The following is a 23,117-nucleotide window of genomic DNA, read 5'->3' as shown; positions in this document are numbered from 1 at the left end:
TTGTGCTTTTTTAATTGCAGCTGGAGAGATGATAACTTTGGCTACTCATTTTTCTGTTACAATTTAAAGTACTCCACTAAAAATAATATGGGGTGTTCTCCTAAACAGGGAGTTCTCCTAAAAAAGAAGCCAGTTTAGCAAGCTAACAAAAACCCCAACCCGCTTTTGTTCTGTCCTCAGGCTGCAGAATATTGAACATCTTGCCAAAGGAGTAGCAGATGGAGCAGGACAGACTGTCCACAGATTTCCAAGCATCCAGACAACAGCAAAACCAAAATGCTGTTTGGGTGAGGGCACTGGGGAGCTGCCTCCTGGCTGGGAGCATGATCAGCTTTTGAGGCAATGCTGTCCTGCCCCAGGATGTTGTTGGCACTGGGCACATTCAGGGGGATCTCCCTGATCTCCCAATGCTGGGTACTGGGAAGGGGCACAGGAGGGCAAGGAGCTTCCAACCTGCCCAGCCAAGAGGTTCATCTCCAGGAGCTGCTGGTTTCACTTTTTTTATGGTTTGCTTTTGGAGCAATGCTGAGCAGAGCAGCTCCCCAGACAGCTCTGCCCACTCAGTGTTCTCAGGAGGGCACACAGAGCAAAAAGAGGATGCAGAATGTCAGACCTGACTGTCAGCTCGGGGTTTCTGCTCCCTCAGGAGTTCCAGAATGTCCTTGTACACCCCCCTGTCACATGTTCCTCTTCCTGCTCCAGCTCCCTGAGCACCCTCTCACACCACTATCCTGGGCACTTCAAAAATCATCCGAAGGAGCTCCAACACTTTCTAGAAGCATTTCAAAAAACAATAAAACCTTCAGAATTCCCTTCTGTTACATCTGTGCTTTGCCCTCCACCCCAAGTTAATATTTTCCATAAGATCCTTTCCCTACCCTGGAATGTGAGTACATGGCCATAGACATGGATGCAGATATTGCCATACCTTCTGTTCCACCTTCAGAAACTGGGCAAGCTCTTCAGCAGTGAGATGATCTTTCTTGTCACTGTAGCTTAAGAGCAGTAGGTAGAGATCTCGACGCAGGGACATCATCTTGTAAAACACAGAGAATTCTTCAAAGTTCAGGGTTCCTTGGTTCTCATCTGTGTCTGCCTCCTAAGAGGTAAAGGCACTCAGGTAAACATGCTCCATACAGGAGAAATCAGGGAATAAAACAGATCAAGACTTGTGTACAGCAACAGAAATCTAATAAATTCTAGTCTGCAAGACTGTTCAGACACAAATTCTAACACGCTAAAATAACTGTAAAATTATATCATCATCTCTTGGGTTTTTGGTGAAAGCAGTTACTAAACTAAAGCCACAGATTCCCTATGAGACTCTAGTCTCCTTCTTTAATTTCAGATTTATTTCCCCCATAAAGAGGGTCACCCTGGACTTTTTTCTGATCTCTTGCCCTCCTGTATGCCCTGCAGTTAACCTGGATTAAAACACAGCAACAGGCATAACAATATCACCCCATGGCTTCCCCAACAACAGTCTGGTGTCTTAAAACATTCAGGACAACATCAGAGTCTTAAACGCACATTAATTTAATCTGCAGCACTCTCAGCCCCAGCAGCACTCTGCAGAGGGGACAACTCTGCAGCAGCACTGAGACTCCACACCAAAATATACACCCAACATCTCCAGTCTTGATTTTCTGTTTCTCCTCAGAGGTAGGAAGAGAAGAAAACAGTACTTATCACACACTAATACAAGCTTTTTCCTGTGAACATCTGCCTAAGAGGATTGCTTTGGATTTTCAAAACAAGGAATATATTCTGGAGAACGGCTGGCAGGCACTGTGTGGGTCTCCATGCAAACAAGAACTGTGAACTCCTATCACAGCAAGTCAGCTGAGAGGAAAAGAATTCCCAGCTAAATGGTGTTGAATGGCATTTTTAATCATTATATCTATTACATGCCTTTATGACATTTATAATCTGTGGGAACAAGTATAACCCAAATTCATCTCTGCAACACCGCTCCACCAGATTCCAGACTCCAGGTGTTTGGGAGTAACTCCAGACTCCAAAGATGTATCTCTAATGGGGATTTTATGCCAGACAAACAAAGTACTTTTGACCATAGAAGATTCTTCAACTTTCCCATGTTTTACAGCAAACCAGCTTTGAGCTGGTACTGGTTTGGAAAAGTGAAGAAGACATTTTCTGCTCTCCATTGTGTCCTTGGCTTATCTTTCCTTTCCTACAGTAAACACAAGGACAGGTGGAAAACGGGAGCTGTTTTCAGACAACAGAAGTAAAAAATTGTTTCTAAATCAATCAAATTGAAATGGCTAAATATGAGGAAATTGTTAAAGAAAACCTAATTTCTTGCATAAAGCCAGTTTCTATTAAATAATTTTCCCCAAAGGAAATGAAAAAATATTTCAATAGCAACAAAGTAACTTCATTGTCCATCAATGTCAGCATTGAACAATTCAGTTCACAGAGCTGAAGCCAACAATGCAGCTGAACGAGTAACACTGATAACTTGTATTCTGTGTGCTCCTTGTCATTTAAACAATGTCCTGATGCCTCTGTCTAAAAAAAGGTAAGACTTTGAAAAAGCCTGTGAGGTGCTGGAAAGAACAGGGATTTTAGTCCCAAGCTGCAGATCCCGCTCTGGATCTGCCCAGAAATGGACCTTCACTGGCCCAGTCCTCCCCAGGCACTGACCTGGAACATCTGCCGGACCTTCCTGCGGGGCAGGTTCACGTTCAGCTTGTGCATCAGCTGGTGGATCTCCTCGATGTTCAGCAGCCCGTCCCCGTTCTTGTCAGCCTCCTCAAAGGTCTGCTTCACCCAGCTGCCAGCGTGTCAAGGACAGGCACCACAGGTGATCTCTTCACAGAGAAGGGAGGCAGGGCAGTTCAGGAAAGAATCCTTTTTGCCCCTGCCCTCACTACAGCTCGGTCAAATGCTTAAAACCAGAACTGGTTTATGGCAATTATTTACAGCTCAGTTCACAACACCAGCCCCTCTGCACTCCCATTTCTGCTACTGATTCCTCCCCTGAGAATGTGCTCTAAAGTTTTCAAATATTGCTGGGCTTACTCTGGGATCTTCTTCCACCTCTCTCTTCATTCTACCCGAGCTTCACTTCCCAACCAGCACCTTTCACCCCCTCCTTGCACAAATATCCCTCAGCACCTCCTGCTAAGTTCTTGCAGTAGCTGGGAGTGGTACAGAGTCATTCTGTGTGCAGTCTCCCAGCTGCCACACTGGATAAAACAAAGAGGACTTGCAGCAATGTTTCACCAGGAGAGAAGATACAGCAGATAGGAGCAGCTCAGAAAAGTCATGGTTAAATATAGCAACCTGAGGACATGTGCAATGGAGCATGCAATACAACCCCAATGGACCTGTGCCTGCTGTGGATCAGAATCAAACACGGGAGATAAAAATACCTGAAATATGTATATTCTCCAGGAGTATTTACAAGTGACTGCTGGAGATTTCCACGAGGCAGAAGAATAGCCAGGTTACAGTTTTAATTAACATGGCCTTGGGTTTGGGTTTTTTTTTGTTTAGGGAGAGGAGTGTTCTTTGTGTATAACATTTTAGTCAGCTCTGTTGTTAAAAAAAAGGCACATGAAGAAAATATTCAGTGGACATGAGGTTCACTTTGGCTACTGGTCTACACCAAACATTTAAGAGCTTTAAAGATTTGTGCTCCTGACAAACAATAAAGGCTGGGAAGGACACAGACATCTGACTTACGCGAGAGAAGCAGAGATGGCCAGGAGTTACTGAGATATTGAGATACCTAGAAATAACTGGTTTGCCCCTTCAAAAAGGAATTAATTAACAAAATGCAAGCCTATCACCTGACTCCCATGCAGTTTGATCCAGTCCCTAAGGCACAGCCCATGTTTTATCACACACATAAGTGTCCATGTCAAACCCATTGCTCAGGTTTCCATTGCATTCAGTGGAAGGGTTTTGGTCACTTAATAGGAGGTGCAAGGACACCCTGTGCTGAAGTGACTAAAGCCAAGGCAGGAATATGAACCAGGATGAAGGCCCAGCTCTCAAAGGATACTGATTGTGCGTTCTCTGGCGCTTGGCGAGCGAGTCCTCGTCGCTGATCCCGGCCATGAGGTACTTCAGCCCCGTGATCCAGGTGCGAGCTTCCTCCGGGTTGGATGTGATCAGGTCCAGGGTCTCCAGGTGGTTGCCATGGTAAATGGTGAAGCAGCAGCTGGGGTCGAAGCTCCCCTCGGCGTGGCGGTGGAAGATCTCCGACTGCCGGCCCTCGCTGACTTTGTAAATGGAGTCGATGACAACTGGGGGGAAAGGGAAACAAAAGGACACGCTGGGACAGCCAGCCAGCCTCTTCCTGCTTCTAACAATTCTGAGTTATTCAGGCTCAGAGGCATTAAACTTTATTAATGTTACATCTTCACATCCAAAAGCCCTGTTGGACTGAAGGTTTTCCTTGCCATGGCTGTGCCAAGTGCCGGCTGCCCCAGAGGCTCCGAGTGCTCCCTGGAACATCACAGGGCTGAGGCTACAGAAAGGGAGCAGGAGAGACAGACACCAAGTGTCTCCCATCAGTCCATGAGTCCCTGTATAGCTCTGTAATTCACATTCTAATACTGAACTGATATTAGAAGGAACATGAGGAGTTTACTTTTTGCCTTTTCGCTCTTCCGGGAGGGCCTCCATCGGATGCAGGTCCTGTGCTCGTCCAGGTAGAAGAGACGGACCAGCCCCTTGGTTCCACTCTTCAGCTTCACCATCTGCGTCCCAGACTGCATCACACTCATGCATCTTTCAACTGTGAGGCAGAGCAGAATAAATTCAACTGAGCAGCCACTTCATCCACTAATGACATGACTAACGGGCTTCCAGCATCTGCCAGGCACACAACAGTTCCGACCTGAACCTCGAATGACAGAAAGTGGGCAGTGCTGGGAGACTACTCCTTCTTCACTGCCACCTTCTCCACACAGGAAAATGGAACAGATCATCTGTCAGGACACCCTCATGACAAAGGAGGCAAAGAAAGCTTTAATCTATGTTGAAGAAAAGTATTCTCTGGTTGTTCCACGCTTTTCTTATTTACATTTTTTTATATTACTACACACAGTTCTGTAATTTTAAACCCCAGCACTCCATGTATTTGGACTGGTGAGATGCTCATCCAAACCCCACAGTCCTTTGGGCTTAGTAACCCTGGAGTTTGTCCCTCGTGCTGTGACACTGGCAGAGCTGCCCACAGAATGACACAGACACGCATTCACACCCTCTCCATGCTGCCACCGACCTTTGAGCACACACTGGGATGATTTCCTTTTATCCACCCATCCCATCCGGATGATAAGGCTTTTTTCCCCCTCTGTGTTTTGACTAAAATAAACCCATTTCTTCCATTTCATCTCACATCTTCCCTCCTGCAGCCTTCCAAACACGAGGATCAAGATAACATTTCCTCTTGATCTCAGTATATATCCATGCTCTTAAATTACCTTCTGGTTTTATCCATTCACAGCCTCTCCTCACTTGGTATCACTCCAAATTCGCCTCCCTGGGTGATTTGTTTACACTCTGGCTGGCTCCCAAATAAACTCTCTGGGTCTGTCTTTATTTCTTATCACCCTTCCTCTCTCCAGCACTTCTCTCTGCAGTGCTCCTCAGTGTCACAGCAAAGACTAACCCACACTCCCAATCCTCTCTGCCAGAGCTGGGATTTATTTATTCTCCCAGCTCCCAATAGCTCTGACACACTCACAGGCAGTCAGAGCAGCACCTACACGTTGGGCAAACCAGGGATGAACAGTCCTTGGCACTGGAATAACCTCCCCTGGCTCCCTCACACACGGGGAGCCTGCAAGGCAAACCCCAAATGGAATAAAACACATCAGAAGGAGCTTTTTCCCTGAACTGTCTTTCTTAGAGGAAAGAGGGGACTGAGGTTGAGCTGAACAGAACCAAACTCTTCTGAAAGCATCATGTGAGTGCAATAAATGTGTCCTTTATTGTGTCCATAAATAATGGCACTCCCTGGACCAGCACACGCACTGAATGAAGGTGAGCTTGGAAGGGCTTTAAGGTAAACCACCAATGTGACATAAATCAAGCTAGAAGGAGATGTTACACCATATCCACATGTTGGCTGGGGTAGCAGTAACTTGGATCTATCTGAAGATGCACAAAGAACCAGGAAGACAAACCTTTATTCCACGAGGGATGGAAAACTCAGAACCTGAGAGAAGGAAGAGGAACTGAAGCAAAAACAGTCTCTAAAACTCCCTAGCTACACCCATACAGGAATGCCTTTTCTTGGCAGACCCAGCCTTTCCCTGTGGAAATGAGTTTAGGTCAGGTTTGCCTTGGGTCCCTACCAAAACAAACACGGCTTGTCCCAGCACAGAAATGGGGTCCTCCCTGTGTCTCTGGATACACAAACGTGCCCTGCTCCATCAGCCTGGCACACACACCACCAGCACCTTTTGATTTCACTAATAAAGAGATCACTTCCAGCAGGGCTTTAGCTCACTAAGAGGTTTAGCAACAAGCTACTCAACACAGAAAATCTGCTTCTTTGCACTTAAGGTTAGCAGTTACTGGTGAAAGTCTTACAAAAAGAACTAATTCTCACATAAGTCTCTCTATTAGCATCAGCTCAGTTGGCAGAGAAAAAATCCCAGCCTGGTTTCACTAAGATGAGGACAGCCAGCAAAAGGCAGAAGGGAGAAGACTGCATTTATTCAATATAAGAAAAGCAGAGAATGGGCCACAGTCACGTAACTGCAGCCAACAAAATCGTGGGGGAAAATAAGAAACATAAAAAGCAATCCAGTTCCTTCTTCACCATTTCAACTGCGTAAACATTTCTACATCACATTTGTAATTGTTATAGGTGCAGTCACATTCACACTTCAGGCAGACTTCAGTTGTAGGGAATAGATTTTAAAACACTTTCTTTCACAGAGTGGAAGAAACCCAGTTCCTGCCCAATAGCTCAACAGCCTCCACTTCCCAAACCCCACCTGCAGTAGGTCCAGTGCCCCAGGAAGCACCATCTTTGCTGCTTGTGCTTTCCCAATTCCAAGGAAATACCGTGGGAATTCAAACATTTAAAGAATAGTAACATGTAAGAGAGTTCATGGCATCATTCCTGCTGTGTAGGTGTTAATAACAAGGACTCCACGTTCAAGAAGGGACTGGGGTAATGGAAATGCCACAGCAATCATGGGCCGACTGGATTTCAGCTCTGCAAACCATTTACAAAACACCCCATCCTCCCCTTCAGGCTATTTATAAAATATAAGCACGCAAATAAAAAAGGTCTTTTTCGAATCTATTCTCAGTATGCTAATGCCAGTCCCTTGCCAGACACCACACATTAGCATCTGAATCAGGGAAGGTATTGTGCAGGGCAGAATAAAGCTCCAGAAGAGCAGTTCAGGAAGGATTTCACTAAGGAATAGGGAAGCTGGTTCCAGAAAAACATCTAATCCTGTAGATAAATCAGGAATACAAAGTAAATGAAGCAGCTTCTCAATGCAGACATAGATTAAAATTTGAGGAAGCAAGACATGTTTCCCATTAAAAGATTTTTTTTTAATACAAGGACTAGCCGTGCATTTTTTGCCCAAAGTCTGAAAATTAATTAGGTTAAACTAGAACATGATGTAGTTTATGTTATAAGATCAAAGAAAATTAATCTGGAAGATTAAATTAAAAATTATGTCTATGCAATGTATAAGGAAGGTGTCCCTGCCCACCGCAGGGGGTTGGAACTGGGTGGTCTTCAAGGTCCCTTCCAACCCAAACCATTCCATGATTCTATGATATTTAAAGCTTTAATTTAAAATTTAAAAACCCTGAATACTACAGTCACTTCTGTTTCCAGAGTTATGCAAACTTGACAGTCTAAAATCATCCCAACAGACAGCCTAGAGTTTAATGGGATTTAATAATGAAAGACCAGTCTACTTTTTTCCTCCCAAAATAACCCTTTAAAGCAATACAGACCTGAATTCAAATAGCACCTTTTAATCCTTAGTTCAGCCATGAGAATCACTCCTAACAGCACAAACCTCTCCTCTGGGGAGGAACTGCTCTGTAGCCAAGGGTAAACCAGATACAAACCCATCTGTGCCAGCTCGACCTTCTCTGGAGTGGCCACGCTGCCCAGCACGTGGTAGACCTCGGAAGCCAGCAGGAGAGCCATGGAGCCCTGGGCAGTGGGATGCTCCTGAGGTGCGGGATGCCGGGCAGATGCTGTTGGTCCTGCTGCCCACGCCGCTCTGGCCGCTGACTGAGCCGGCTGCTGCCGGGCACTCTGAGCCACAGCTCTGGCCGCTCCAGAAGCGCTAATCCCCCAAATCAGCCCGTGCTACCCTCCATCCCCTCGCCTCTAATCCAGCCCTGTGCCCTCGGGTTTAATGACCAGGGAATGGCCCAGCATCAGCCCCGCCAGAATCCCTGCAAAACCTCCCGGCGCCGCTCCCGAGCCACGGCCATTCCCTCGATCCCGAGGAGCTGGGAATTCCTCCGATTTGATTCAATTCCCAGCAGTCACAGTGATGAGGACACATCTGCCTGCTCTTGTGCCTCACCACAAAGACTTCAGGTTGTGCAGGACCCTACAGTTGATACCAGAAGGAAATCATTTAGGGAATTAAGACATTACACTGAGCAGCATTTTCAGACAAACAGAAGAGCATTTTGCTACACAGGGCACATCCCAGCAGTGAAGCAAACACCCCCTCCCATAAAACATGTTCTCCAAAGTTAAATAAATATCCTGGCCATTTTTTGCTGCTGTATTTTAGGGTTCAGTTATTCAAGAAAACACTGTTACCTAAGCATTAGCAGCAACTCTACTGCCAAGAGTCTACAGCAAAATCTTGATGGAACGCAGGTTTTGGGTGAACTTATTTCCTTTTTTAGTGAGTTTCAGCAAAATTTCACTGAAAAAACATTCTCTTTTTTCCAGCAGTGCATTCAAAGAACCCTTTCTTGCAAAGAGATGTTAACTGTTTGAACACATAAAAGCTCCAGAGGTCCCTGCACACACTTCATTCTGTGGCTCCTCTGCACTAAGGCACATGCAGGGGCAAAGTCTCAGCTAAATAAATCTGATGCTTCTCCTAAGTTTACTCCACAGGGGCATCAGCTCCCCCTGAGCACCATCTCACCCCCATCTCCATCAGCCTCTGAGAGGCAGCACAACAAAGCTGCCAGAGCAGGTACATCAGGCTTTAAGCAATTATTATTATTTTATTAGTTATTCATTCCTCACTTGAGGACAGCCAGTAAAAGCTATTTTTGCAAGGGGCAGAGTGTGTGACATGCTACATGCAAACAGTTCAGGTGTGCACAGCAAACCCTTAGTAAATTAATAGAATTAGCCCTTAACAAACCAAATACAGCTCAATGTGAATATATTTAATAGTTTTAGGAACAGTGTCCTGTAACTGAGCATTAAGGTTACACCACTCTTATGAGACAGATCATTTTTCTTTAAAATCAAAGATCGAAACAAATTTCTTATTGCTGTCCACAAACAGTTCTTTTGCTTTCCTGTTATACTACTGCATGTTAAGAAATTAATATTTCAAAGTGCAACCAAATGACAAAAGGTCTGGTCTCGTCTTGCTTTTATGGACTTACTGTTACAGCCATCTGACAAAACAAAAAGATTAAAAAAGGTATAAAGAGCATTACCAAACACTGAGAACTATAATTATGAAAGAGGATATAAACTGGGTTTCTAAACGATGGGCATCAACTGCATTAAGCCAACATTAAGCTTGAAGAGATAAAAGGAACCCATAAAATACAGGAGTTACTTTTATAACTGCAGCAGCAGCTCTTCTGCCCTGCATGCAGTATTTTGGGGTTTACTACGTATTTTGTGAAGGGTTGTCAAGCCCTGGCACAGCTGCCTAGGGCAGTGGTAGGGTCTCTGTCCCTGGAAATGTTTGAAAACCATGTGGATGTGCCCCTTGAGGAGAAAGTTTAGTGGTGAACACTGTTGTGGTCCTGGGCTGATGGTTGGACTTCATGATCTGAAAGGTCCTTTCCAAACAAGCCTCCACCCCTGCACAGAGACCAGCACACAACTGAACTGTCCCAATCCCTGTAGTGAAGATAGTCTGGATCCAACCAAACCCCAAAGCAAACCCCAGAACCCCACAACGCTCTCAAGCTGCTCTCACCTCCCAGTTCTGCATCATTTACTCATCCTGAGCACTAAGTTTGCCCTTCCAGTAATGCCATTTAAAGCCATTTTCTCCCAAGGTCCACCCCCAGAGAGCACATTTTATCTAAATCCCACAGAACAGCACTAATATCCAGCACACCACTGATGTCATCAGGTTGCTGATTGTTGGGATGTTACATAACAGCCAAAAAGCCCAGGGGCAGAGAGGGCAGATGCAGGTCTGGGGCAATCCACAGCCCCAGGCAGGGTTGGTTTAAATAGCCACAGCTCCTATTTTATGCCAGATTTTAATTTGCTTTGCAGCAGCTCCTCCAGCCTCATGGAATTTCACACTAAGCTTCTTACAGTGGATTTAATGGTAATCTCTGGGAAGTCCATGGACATGAGATGGACAATCTCTCACACTTCTGCAAATCTCAAGAAACCCTCGAGGAAGTCACACAGCACCAGCAGAGACACCAGAGGCTGAAAAGGGCATGGGCAATTCATCTCAGCCCTGGAGATGCAGAGCATCAAAACAAGGAACCAAACACAAGCTGAGACTACTCAAAACAGCTGTGAATGGTGCCTAAGCAAAGGAAATCCCTAACTCTGGGAAGTAGCTCATGCTTGTAAAGTCACTAAATAATACGCAAACAAAAAAGGGGTGACGCTTAAGAACAAAACCATACACTACTCAGAACGGAGAAACAACCCTAAGCACAACCAAAACCTATCAGCACGTTTCAGCTCTTTGTAGATCTGGTAACTGTCTGGTGGCATCTTTTTTTCTTTCAAAAATTCCAAAACAAAACCAAAAACTTGGGAGCAGCAGCTCGTAGAAGTCACGTCTGAGTAACACATATTTCACAGAACTGCTCTTTCAGCCTCCCCTATTGACACTGCAGGTCAATGCTTCCAGGATGACCAATAACTCATCTTATTTTCTCATTACAAGTGAAAGGTTTCTGCTCTTCGCCTCCTCAAGCTGATCCTTGACAACCTTTAGTTATTCTTGCCATGGGAGAATCCAGAGTCCCCTCCCAGACTGAAGCCCCCTCTTCTTTTGCTCTTACAGATCAGAAAGGAACCAGAAACATCCAAACAAAAACTTGGCACTACAGTATAATCCCAAAAGAGCCTGAATGATCCTTAATCACAAGCTTTGTTCCCTCATTGAGGCTTCACAGAGCACTGTGCAATGCAGAAATGTCCTGCCAGGACAGTGCCCCTTTTACAGGGGCTGTGCTCCCCTGTTGGAGACCATAAATAATGCAAGTTTTCCACCCCTGCCCAAGGACCCCTCCTTCTGCCAGCTCAGCAAAGTTCCACTTACTATCTTCAAACAATTAGCCCAGGTTTCATCCTTTCTTCAGAAACAACTCCACCAGAGCTGTCCAGAGCTGCCCACCAGTGAGAGCCCTGGTGCCACTGCAACACAGCATCGCTGAGGACTGTGAGTTTTCCATTAGGACGGTGGAATTAGTCCTTTGTCAACACTGAACAGCACAAACATGGCAAATTGCCAAAGCACATTGTCACATCAATGGGGTGAACAAGGAACACAGATTTATTAAGCAAACACAGTTAAGTTTGCACATCCTAATCCTCTTTCTTTCTCGAGGATCCCTCAGCAGGGGGGGCACAGCAGTTGATTATGACACTACAGAGCATGTGGAAAAAGCAGGAGGTGGAAGAGAAGGAGGAGGAGAGTTTCCACTGCCCCTGCCAAGGGGAAGATGAGCACACAGGTGTGTAGTGCCACTGTGCCAGATCGGGGTGGCTTTCAGGACAAGCAGCACCCTCCCCCCTGTGTGACCATGACATGGAGCACCAGGCACCATCCCGAGGGAGGGTCTGTGTCCATGTCCCCGTAGGAAACCCTGGGGGCTCCCCCAGCCAGGCAAGCTCTGCTCGGGAGGGCAATCCCTCCTCGCTGCAGCTGAGTCACCTCTGCAGTGCCAAGACAGGGGTTCCTCCTTTGAGGCCTCACAACTGGCAGAGCAGTCTGAAAGGCATCCCAGGAGCCATGCCTCTGGATGCAGAGGTGGAGAACAGTAAGCCACGAGCTCCTTCTCTGCCAGAATCCCATACTGCCCTCTAAAACAATCAGTAAGTACATAAATAAGGATCATAAAGCTGTGCACCAGACCTTGTTCTCAGCCTGCCTGTGTTGTATGATACAGCAAATACAATTCCCACCACAATATACTGAGCTAGGGCAAGACCCCCTCATTCACCACACCCCCCTTTATATGTCACACCTCCCACTTCACCAATTTAACAAAAGATAGGCAAAAACCACCCCCACCAGAAGACCCTTCCTAAAGCTTGCTCCTGTGCCCACACAGAGACATGCAGAGGATGAACTGTCCCAGCCTCGGTGCAAGCAGTCAATTGTGATGTCTGCACATTTATCAGCAAACAGCCGTGTGTGACAGCAGCCTCGGCCCCTCTCCAGCACCACGACCTTCGGAGGGGAGCGAACGACAGGGCACAGGAACAGCTGGAAGAGGGATCCAGTCCCCAGGGCCTGGAGCCAGGCTGGAGGGAGCACTGCTTCCCTGCAGGCTACCAAACAAAGCCACACCTGGGGCTGGGCTAGAGAGTAGGAAGAAGGGGAAAAAAGCAGAGTAGAATGGAAGGTGAAGTTAATTAACCTTTAAAAGCAATGAATGGAGACTGCAGTGCAACAGATGATATGAACTAATTTATTCACACTCCTCAGAAATAGTCGTTTTCTAAAGAAACACGTTTATCTATTCTATTTTAAATTACCTCGGTGCAAGTCACCGACAGTGAGTCATCTGTGGGCAAACAATGAACTGACAGTCTCAAACACCAAAGTGATCTTATTACTGAAAATGATGCTGTTTTGTGCATCTGAGTTTCAGGCTGATCAATGTTTGTATTGGTAACATGAGAACACCTCTGAGCCCATTCTCTGCTGTGCTGGTATCGATAACCTGCCACAGCACAGGCTCGAGCTCCCTGCCCCACAGCCGGGTTTGCTGGCACTCCCAGGGAAAAGCCAGCTTGGGGCTCCTCACAACTCCCAGTTCAGTCATGCCAGGAGCACACGGAGCAGCACATGCTCCTCCGAGGCACGAGCTTCTGAGGAAAGAGGAAAAGCCAGCACACACACCTCCTGCAGCGAGCTCAGTGCTGGACAGAGCTGGGAAGGTTTCTTCCAGCACATTCTGGTCACCAGCCCCTGGTGTCCCCAAGCTGCTGTGTGCCACCACAGTGCCAGCGCTGACCCCAACACGGACTGGGCCAGCTCAGTCTCCAGCAAAGCACTGAAGGAGTTACCTCAACAGTTCTAATCTATGCCCCAGAGTTTTGGAAAGACAACAGTTCTTCAGCAAACAGCAACAACATTTCCCCCTCACACCACGGCAGTGTTCTGTAGATTTATTGAAAAAAGAGTAGATTTCATTTATAAGCACCAAAAACCACGAACACTAAGTAGTTAGCAAGCACATAACCTTGTTATTACCTGGCCAGCCACATCCTGTGCAGATCTGATCAGATACTGCCCCTGGAGCCATCAGCATCCAGCTCCAGCACCCTCGGAACCCGCAGCAGGGCCATGGCAGGGACACTTTGTGGTGTCCCACCTTGACACTCCAGTCAGGTGGCACTCAGGGCAACACTGGGCAGCCTCTTCAGGACATGCCAAACCACCTCGAGGCTTTCAACCTGACAAAGCTGCCATGTGCACGTGCTAACTTACTGTGAGTACATTTATTGCCAAGACAGATTTAAGCTGTTATTGGAATGAACCCTGTGGATGACCCAGAGTTCTTCCCAGAAGGAGATGAATGCCTTCCATATCCACTCAGACCAGTCTGCTGTTCCAGGCTAATTCCTTTACATATCAGTATTCCAGAATCTACACTCGTGCCTGTTTTACAGGTGCTTGGACAGCTGCAGGCACAGGAGTCCCAAAGCAGCACCAATAAGGGCATTAAACAAGCCACTGCTGTAGTCCCTGGGTGAGGGAACGAGCCCTGACAGAGCTGATGGCTGTTCCTCAGCCCGGCCGTGCCAGCTGCATCCCTGGTGTTCTGAGAAAACCAAGCACCACGACCCACAGCCAAAGGCCCAGCCCCAAGGGAGGTGTGTGCCCCATGTCCCAGTGCTGATCCCACTCCCAGCTCCAGCGTTTCCCACTCGCAGTGGCCACAGCCACCCAGGAAGTTACGGCTGAGCTGCTGGAGCTGCTGCTTCCCGCGGGCGCTCATCGGGGCCGGGTATCCCTTTCTCCAGGGTTATCCCACGGGCACCCTTTGGCACACCAGCCATGCAGGGTGATTGGTGTCCCAGCCAGCCTGGAAAACGGGGCTCACTCACCCTGCCTGCTTCCACCATCCAGTATGGGAACACGCTCCTGGTGGTACAGAGCCACCGCGAGGGCTGCGCCCACGATGGGTCACCTCGGAGCCCAGCCACAACCCCACCTCCGAGCGGCCAAACCTCGGTGCCAGAGACACCCCGGGACACCCACTCACTGCTCTGCAGCCCTCACTGGCCTCCCCACACAGAGATGGCACTGCCACAACCAAGGATGGCCAACTGGAATTTGGCCTTGCTATTACATCTGGGTAAGGAAGGGACTGCAGAATAACCTCTAGCAGAATTCTACCCTCAGCCGAGTTCTCCGGTGTGGAATGTGCTTATCTACACATACACTGCCACAAGATTCAGAACTTGAACCTGATGCTTTCCTTGCAGGCCTGTTCCCAAGCCCTCCAGGAGAGCTGGCTGCTGTGAATTATTAAATGGGGCCATATCCATTACCTCCTCCACCTCGGAAGGCAGATGGAGTAACACCTGCCCTTCTTTAACCATGGCCACCAAAGCTCCATGGAGAGCTCTGGGTACCCAACACCTGTGAGAGTGTTTGGCACTGCAGCTCAGCAGCTCCAGCACAGGCAGCCCTCCCTGCAGGGCATCCACAAATAACTCACTTTTGCCCAAAATAGGCTGTTTCTTGTACAATAGCTCTGTCTATTCCCAGTAACTTTCTCTAGATAAAAAATATCCAGTAAAATCAACCATGACAGATACAAAGAAAAAAGAGCATTTTTTTTCCCACCAACACTGCCCTGAAATTTTTTTAGCATCTTATAATGGGCAAGATGATATTTCAAAGTATGATCCATGACTTTTGGTGGCTTTATTTTAGATTAGTTTGTTTGATTTTAAATTACATATAATCTTGTCACAAAAATGTCTTCTGAACTACCTAATTCTGGCAAAAAGCTCTTTGCTAAATGTATTTTCTATGTGTTTTCTTTAAAAGAACATAATCCAACATCCCTAACGATGAGCAAAATACAAAAATTAACTTTAATCTACCATGATTTCTCCTTCTCACTACAGCATTTACTCTCTATCCACTTAGAGGCTTAAGCTAATTGCCACTTTCCATTCAGCACTGACTTAAACTGAACAAAATTGGACATTATAAACTACAAGATACTGAAGAAAGTTATTCAAGATGTCTTCCTTTCTTGTACTATCTCCTGCAATTCTTGAAAAGGCATCTTTCATCCAATGCTTTCAGTCAAATTTTACACATCACTTGCAAATGTGTTATACTATTTATAAGTGCTACTAGAAAAAAAAATCAACAAGCTCTTCTCCACTGAAAGCCACAGCAAAATTCCCAACAGATGAAAAGGTCAAGAATGTTTTTATTCAAGGCAAACACATTTGTAGTAATTTAAGCTAACACAGAAGTGCAGTTTTTCCTCATCATAAGAGCAGTATCTCAAATACAAGATACATGTTTTCATGGAGAAATGTGCTTTCAAGTCAATATAAACCCACCAGGTTTTCTTGTTAAACATTCAGGAATAGATACACATTTGTTATACCAACAATGTCCACACAAACACTGTATACAACTTACCAATCACAAGGGTTAAGTTACCTGATTTTTCTATAAGCATTTCCAGAAATGTTATGAGCTCGTCCTATGGCAATTCCAAACTCAAACATCCTTACCTTTTTCTGGACTTAAATTTTTATATACTTCCAGGTCTGCCATTAAATTTGTAACTCGTACATTATTGGCAAGCAGAATGGAAATTCTCCCTTCAGGAAAGGCTCCGTTTCATCTTCATGTCTTCAGAGCCAACACATTTGGAAAGCAATCCTTGGAAGTACAGCCGAGCGCTGCTCCTCAGGATGAGCGAGGAAACCTCAGTGAGCCATAGCACAGATGCAGAGGCGAGAGCAGATAACTTCGCTCACGCCCGAGGAGCGCAGGCTGGGAGGGAGCCGGCAGCATCTGCTCGTGCAGCAGCTGCGGAGCGGCGCTGCTCCCGTGTCCCCGCACGGCGCTCCGGGCACCGCAGGCGCTCCGGGCTCCGGGAAGCGCTGCTCGGCCCCGGGAAGCGCAGGGAAATCCCACGGGCAGCAGCGGGGCGGCTGGGCGGGCAGGGATTACCACACTCCAGCTAAGGAGCGGCAGAGTGACGCAGGCTGGATGCAGGAGGGGAAATCCAGCCCCAGTCCAGAGTAACCCCCCGCATCTGCAGCCAGGGGTTCTGCGAGCGGGAGGGGAGAATCCCTATGCCTTTGCCCTGGGTCTGTGCCCAGTGGGATGAGAGACAAGATCCAAGAGGAGCTGACATGTTCTACTTCCTGAGAAATCATTATTGCTTAGCTGTTGCTAACATAACCTTCCCACAGCCCCCACAACAGAGCTCAGCACACGGCAGGGTATCCATAGCCTATGTCCAGCACCCTGGAATGTGAAACAAGGCCCCAGACCCAGGGCAGGATCTCTTGGCTGCTCCCAGCTGTGGTTCTAATGGCACTCTCAGGCTGGGACGGCAGGAGGTGGCACAAGTCCCACTCTGAGAAGTAAACGCGGCCACGGCGTTACCCCAGCTCTGGTTCCCACCTCAGCTCACCACATTCATGGCTGAAATCACCTCGCTGAAGCCTCTAGACAGTTACCAATGTGTGTACATTGAAATGACCTGATGTGCTATAGCTGCAATTCAACAACAAAAAATAAACTGTCATTGCTGTATAGTTTAATTATTGTTATATCAGATTGCACCTGATAATGTGTTAAATGCAAATTACTCACACTCCTACCATTCTGTTAATTATAAGACAAGCTATACACAAGCACCTTCAACACCACAGCTGCTCTGTAAGAAACCTTACACAATCACCAAAATATTTTTCATTATTTTGTCTTCAAAATAGACTTCATTTTAAAACCAGACATACCTAAAGGCTACATGCCTTTAGAAATTCAAGCATGTTATATAGAAGAACATGACAGCAGACAAATGAAGACTTTATGTAATTCAGATGACATGTGCCAAATGGTATATCTGTAGGTTTATTCAACTTAAAAAAAATAATAAAATCAATCCCCATGACAACTCCTCAGTGCCAAGCCAGGTTTTGCATCTAATCCCAAACCCTATTGGTTTGCTTGGCTTTTCCTGGCTCCCAGGGGTCACAGGCTCCTGCTGGGAATGCTCTGCAGAGCCACAGCACACACCCTTCTAACAGTCTCAGAGGTAACAGGTGACAAACAAGCTTTCTGAACAAAAAATTCATTTTCCTTTACCTGTAGTTGACTGCCATCGATGATCACCATAAGTCAAGATCTTTTCAACCACCACTGCTGTCCCATGGGTATTGCAGAGTCCCAAGCTAAGGTTTGGCAGGAAAGGTAACAGACTCACCTCCACTCCTGTTTTTCCTACTTAGGTTTTCTGCCCACACCTCACAAGGCTCAGATTACTGGAGAGAGACACAACCCTGCAAGTTCTACTGCAAAACATCCATTTTCCAATAAATGAGAATATGATTTAACTAACAGTTTGGAAATTACAGCATCAGAGGCAGGTTCATTTTCTAGCTCATTGGGTTTTCCTTTATCACTGTCAAAATAGCTGAAAACCAGTACAAAGCTAATTCTGCTAAATAGCAAGAAAAGCTGATTAGAGAACTAACACCTCTTACAGGGAATAGATAATGAAATAAGGAGATAACAACATCTTCATAATCATCATCCAAGTGTAATCCTAGACCTATACTGTGAGACAACCTCCTTGTGAAAAGTCAGTCAGCAATGAATAAAACTTTGTATCAGCTGCATGGAAAACTTATCATTTTTATCAGATTTAAGCTTTTATCAACTCATTTATCATTAATGAAGACATGGTTCTATGGAAAGCTGAGAAACACAAAAATGGAAGAGGAAAAATACTAGGCATTAGAACTCAACCATTGTCTGGAGACAGATACCACATGAGACTCCTTTCATGAACAGATCCAGACAGTTCTTGAACAAAACAGAGAGAGTTTTTTCAGGCATTTTAGGCCCTTCTTTAACCTAAGTGGACTTTAGTACATTAATTCCTTAATGCTCTCCTTGCAAACACATTTTCATTTACATCTGTTTGTCTGAAGGAATGAATTGTGGATATTTCACCACGTAAATCAGAATATGATCCAAAACACAAATTCCTGCACTACTAACTCATTCTGCTTTCCCAGCATCATTATGAAACTCCAGCTGAAGCTACTCTGGAGATAAAAGGCTGAATCCTGCAGCCCACATCTGGCATCTGTAGCTGTGCCCCCAGCCTTGCACGAGGCTTCAGCAGAGCTAATTATAAAGCACTGCCCATCAGCAAACATCAGGCCTGAAGGATTTGTGCAATTTGGCAAAGCTCTAGGACTGCTCCCCCAAAACTCTTGTGCTCCAATAACCAAAATAGACCACTTGACTGCATAAAAAGGACAACAGAAGGCATTTTATGTCCTCACTGCACAAAAGTCCAAGGTCACTGAAGCAAGGAAAGGTTCTCTGTGGTTTCCTCAGCAGGATGTTGGACAGCCAGAGCCACCAGGATGTGCCCAACATGACTTAAGGACCTGTGTCCTGTCAGGCTCAGCCCCCACTCACACCTTCCAGGCAATTCCCTTTCCAAGGTGGAGCAATGGAGCAACACAACCTGCTCCATCTGTGACAGCCTGAATTCCTGCTTCCCTCCAACCTGAGGGTTCACACCAACCACCACAAGTTTTGGAGTTAATTCCCACAGATGGTCACAAGCATGAACGAATTCCAAAATTCTTATGGAAAAAATAAAACTATCACGTGCAATGATAAAAACTGCAATTATCTAGATGCAGTTTTGGCTGGGGAAGTACTTGCCTTGCTGACTGGGAGGCACTGGGAGCCACAGGAAGGGCCGCTCCATACACTTTGGGGTTTTTTTTCCCTTTATACTTTTAGCCCCGACCATCTAGTAGCAAAGCAGATGAATGTTTGCTCACAGCCATTCCTACATTGTTATTGCCAGCAAACAAACAAAACATGATGCACATTTACAGCTTAAAACCCCTTCAAAAATAAAAAAAAGATCTCTTCTTCCACGCCTAGAGGGATGCTGTACTTTGTATTTTGGAACTGCTTGCAAGAGGAAGAAAAAGGAAAGTGGGTTCATCAAATCCTCAAGGCTATTCCAAACACTCTAATTGCTTGTCTTCTCCGTTCTGCAGAAATTGCTAAAACAGCTCACCCGCAGCCCCGTGTCTGGGCTGTTATTCTCTGTGTGCACACACACTGCTGTATCTCGCTGCTGATGCTGATGAAGAAAACTGACATTTTTGCTTCTGGGCAGATAAGACTCCCCAGAGTACAAGGCACAGCAGCAACCTCCACTTCTGTAACCAAAAATTTGAGACATAAACAGATAATAATTTTAATATCCTGCAAATGCAGCCATTAGCAGCTTTTCCTAATAAAATTATAAAATGATGAGAAAGCCTTAGGCAATGTGGATGCACACCAGTTCATTACACACATGAATGTCAGTCATTATTTAAAGACAACCCATCAGAGCCCCATGGAAAGCCCCACAACTGTGTATCAATACTTCTTGTCTAACAACATGCAAGTGTCTCAAAGCATCATTAGAACCTGGTAGAGAGCAGCCTGATCCACGTACAGCAGCATTCTCCTGAATGGAATGGGAGCACTGCTGTTTGTATTTGAAGTTCACTGGACACAGGCATTGAATTGGGACCACAGACAGTGTTCCAAGCCTTATTTCCCATTACTCAATACACTGCTTACTAATCACATTTACAACTTCAGAGCAAGAGCACAAATGCAATGCTGTAACAGTTTTTCCAAAACTAGTCAATCTCCCACTCAAAGTACCTTAGTTTTTCCTGTGCCTGTTTTATACACTCGTGGACAACTTTCAACTTGCTCTTGTGCCAACTTGCCCGATCAGTTCAAGTAAGCCTTTTCCTCCCTGAGCTTTCTCTTTGCAATGCACTCAGAGCCAGCAGTCACATCCCTTCTCAGTCTTTGATTTCCCAAGCTAAACAAATCTCATCTCCATTTCTGTAGCCCTTCTCTCTGTTCCTGAGCTCCCCCTGCTCAAACACTGCTGCCCAGAACTGCATTTGGCTGGGCCTTGACGTACCACCACCTTCATCTTACTCCTGAACACTCAAAATTCCACCTTCCTTTGCCTGATTACAGAATCAGAGTGCTTTGGGTTGGAGGGACCTTAAAACTCATCTTCTTCCACCCCTGTCATGGGCAGGGACACCCTCCGCTATCCCAGGGTGCTCCAAGCCCCCTCCAGCCTTGAGCGCATCCAGGGATGTGACATCCCACACTAATGCATCCCACGGGGCAGGTGCCATCCTCCTGCTGCAGGGGCACTACACTGCAACAGGGCTGCAGGCGCAGTGGGGTGTTTCTGGTGCAAGCTCAGCCTTTTTTCCTTTTCTGGGGGGAGGTTTGGTTTTTTTGGGGGGTTTTGTTGGTGGTTTTTTGGTCAGCTTTTGGTTTTTTTACATAAAACAATTAAACCACTCCCAATAAACACAGAACTTCAGCATTTTTATTTATGCAGTCCACGAGTTCTTGCATTTGAACTCCTCAGCGGGAGGTGAACAAATGAAACATCATCTGCTCAGGTGCTTAAAGCAAAGCAGGTGCCACAAGGGTGTGAAACAAACACCAGAGAGGAGCACAGCTGGGCAGCAAAATTCCTCTTGTGCACCTCTGCAGACACTTCCAGTCCTTCTAAAGATACTCCCAGGCTTTTTAAGAACACCAGCCGACCCCATGGGATACTTTCACCTGGCTTGCACCCGAGGTGCAGCAGTTCCTTCAGCTCACAGGTTCAATTCCAGACAGCCCTGAGGCAACTGAACAGTCCCACTGCTCCCAGTGAAAGGGTGCACTTGGATAATAGGAGCAGCCTGAATTATCAGCACAGCCCTGGAGGAACCCAGCTCCTCTGGAGCATCAGAACACCACACTAATTCCTGGAACATGCACACATCTTCACACCACGCTGTGGGAACTGTCACCTCTGTCACTGTCCCACAGGGACTTCAGCCCCCTCAGTACACTCAGAGGGAAAGGAACTGTCTCTGCAGTGTCTTGTTTAGGTTAAGGGAGACAAATGGGAACCCCTGATGGATTCTGTCAGGGAAAAATAGTTAATCTTATCTGGTCATGAATCAAAGATAAAAAAACTAAACCGTGAAATCTTTCTGGTCTAGGATTCCTGCTAATTATGCCTTGAGCTGTAGATGATTATCACTTTGCAGACTCATCTCTCAATAGCTGGTCATGGATTACTGGACTCTGTGCTGATGGATCATTATCCAGCCTTTACACCATCAGCAGGGTAAAGACATGGTGCTGCTCTATGATGAAATACCACCTCAGGTCACAGAGCATGGACCAGACTCTTCTTTCACTATTCTGGAGTAGCAGAGCTGCAAATACAGATCTGTGTAGCTGCTCCAGTTACACACTGGTGCAGGAGAGCAGGGAGCTGCCTGGGGAGAACAGGGATTAACAGGCATTTCACAAAACACGGCCACAAGTGCTCGGGGCACCTGGGTGAACACAGCCCTTCCACAAGGTCAGAGGGAACTCTGAAGGAACATGACCCCACCAAAACCAGTGGGACCACACGAGTGGCCTGATAAATCCCAGGAATGAATCCATTTCATTGGAGAAGCAGAATGGTGGTGCCTGGAGATGACAGCACTTTCCCTCTAACACAAGTCCCAAATGCAGCACACACATGAATTAGTGTGACAACACCACTGTCAGACTTACTTACAGAAAGTTATTAACATTCTTCTGGTGTCCCAAATAGAACTAGAAGTGCCCATGGGCAAGGAAAAAAGCAGTACAGGGAAAAATGGGGCTCTCTCTGAATTGGCTTTCATTAGGAAGATTCACAGACTGACGAACGATTAATTCTCCCACTAAGCCATTAACTTCATCGATGGTGACATAACCACAGTGACAAAAATGCACATACAGTTTGTTTTACAGTGGGCTGCAAACCTCTCCAGTCCTAACAAACACACTGAAATGGAGATGTACGCTCTCTAGGGAAAAAAATTACCTTTGCTTTGAATGAGACGAGTATTTCTATCTTCAATTCATAGCCATTCTGTGCTGCTGTTATTAATAGTGCCATAAATCTGCCCTAAAGTGATGGGTTTTAATTACTGACCTCAAAGGGAATAGAGAATACAAGATGTGGGCCCCTCAGAACAGCATTAGGAAGTCACTCCCTCAGCAGACAGGGGTCCAGCTGTCTGATTAGATGAGACCTGCTGGAGCCCCCGAGCCCGTGTCATCCAAAGCACAACCAGCACCGATCCCCAGAGCAGCTCTGTCCCCAGCTGTGCTGCAGCTGCTGCTCCTCTGCAGGGTTCGGTGCTTCAGGCAGCACCGCAGCCGAACTTAAGGAGGGGGAGGGCTCCCAGCCAGTCCCCTCCGTCTGCCCGGGAATGCCGTGCGCTACGGGAGGGGCGAGCGGCGGCAGCACGGGGTGGGACCCAGGGGTCGGTCGGACCGCGGTGGGTCCGTCACTGACAGCCCCGGGGGGGACCCGGCCCCGGGGGGGCGATCGGGGGGAGC

General features: G+C 46.5%; 1 protein-coding gene across 11 annotated transcripts in view; it reads right to left on the bottom strand.

Annotated features, from left to right (window-relative positions):
- The window catches only part of PLCH1 (phospholipase C eta 1), a 58,107-nt gene that overhangs the window by 23,180 nt on the left and 11,810 nt on the right, over window positions 1–23,117 (bottom strand). For 5 of the 11 annotated variants that reach the window (XM_042042303.1, XM_042042308.1, XM_042042313.1 and 2 more), the window contains exons 3-6: window positions 4,625–4,771; window positions 4,034–4,277; window positions 2,668–2,797; window positions 929–1,099 (exon numbers count right to left, since the gene is read on the bottom strand). In XM_042042303.1, coding sequence (XP_041898237.1) covers window positions 929–1,099; window positions 2,668–2,797; window positions 4,034–4,277; window positions 4,625–4,771 — 692 coding nt within the window. Of the gene's footprint in view, window positions 1–928; window positions 1,100–2,667; window positions 2,798–4,033; window positions 4,278–4,624; window positions 4,772–8,091; window positions 8,655–16,165; window positions 16,616–23,117 lie in introns of those variants that run through there. The other 6 variants (XM_042042310.1, XM_042042307.1, XM_042042309.1 and 3 more) reach the window with 5 other exon arrangements.

The sequence above is a fragment of the Corvus kubaryi genome, unplaced genomic scaffold (assembly GCF_017639235.1).
Source record: "Corvus kubaryi isolate FWS band 111438036 unplaced genomic scaffold, C.kubaryi_AGA036_p1.0 37397, whole genome shotgun sequence".
NCBI lineage: Eukaryota > Metazoa > Chordata > Aves > Passeriformes > Corvidae > Corvus > Corvus kubaryi.
This window is presented reverse-complemented; position numbering and strand designations above follow the sequence as displayed.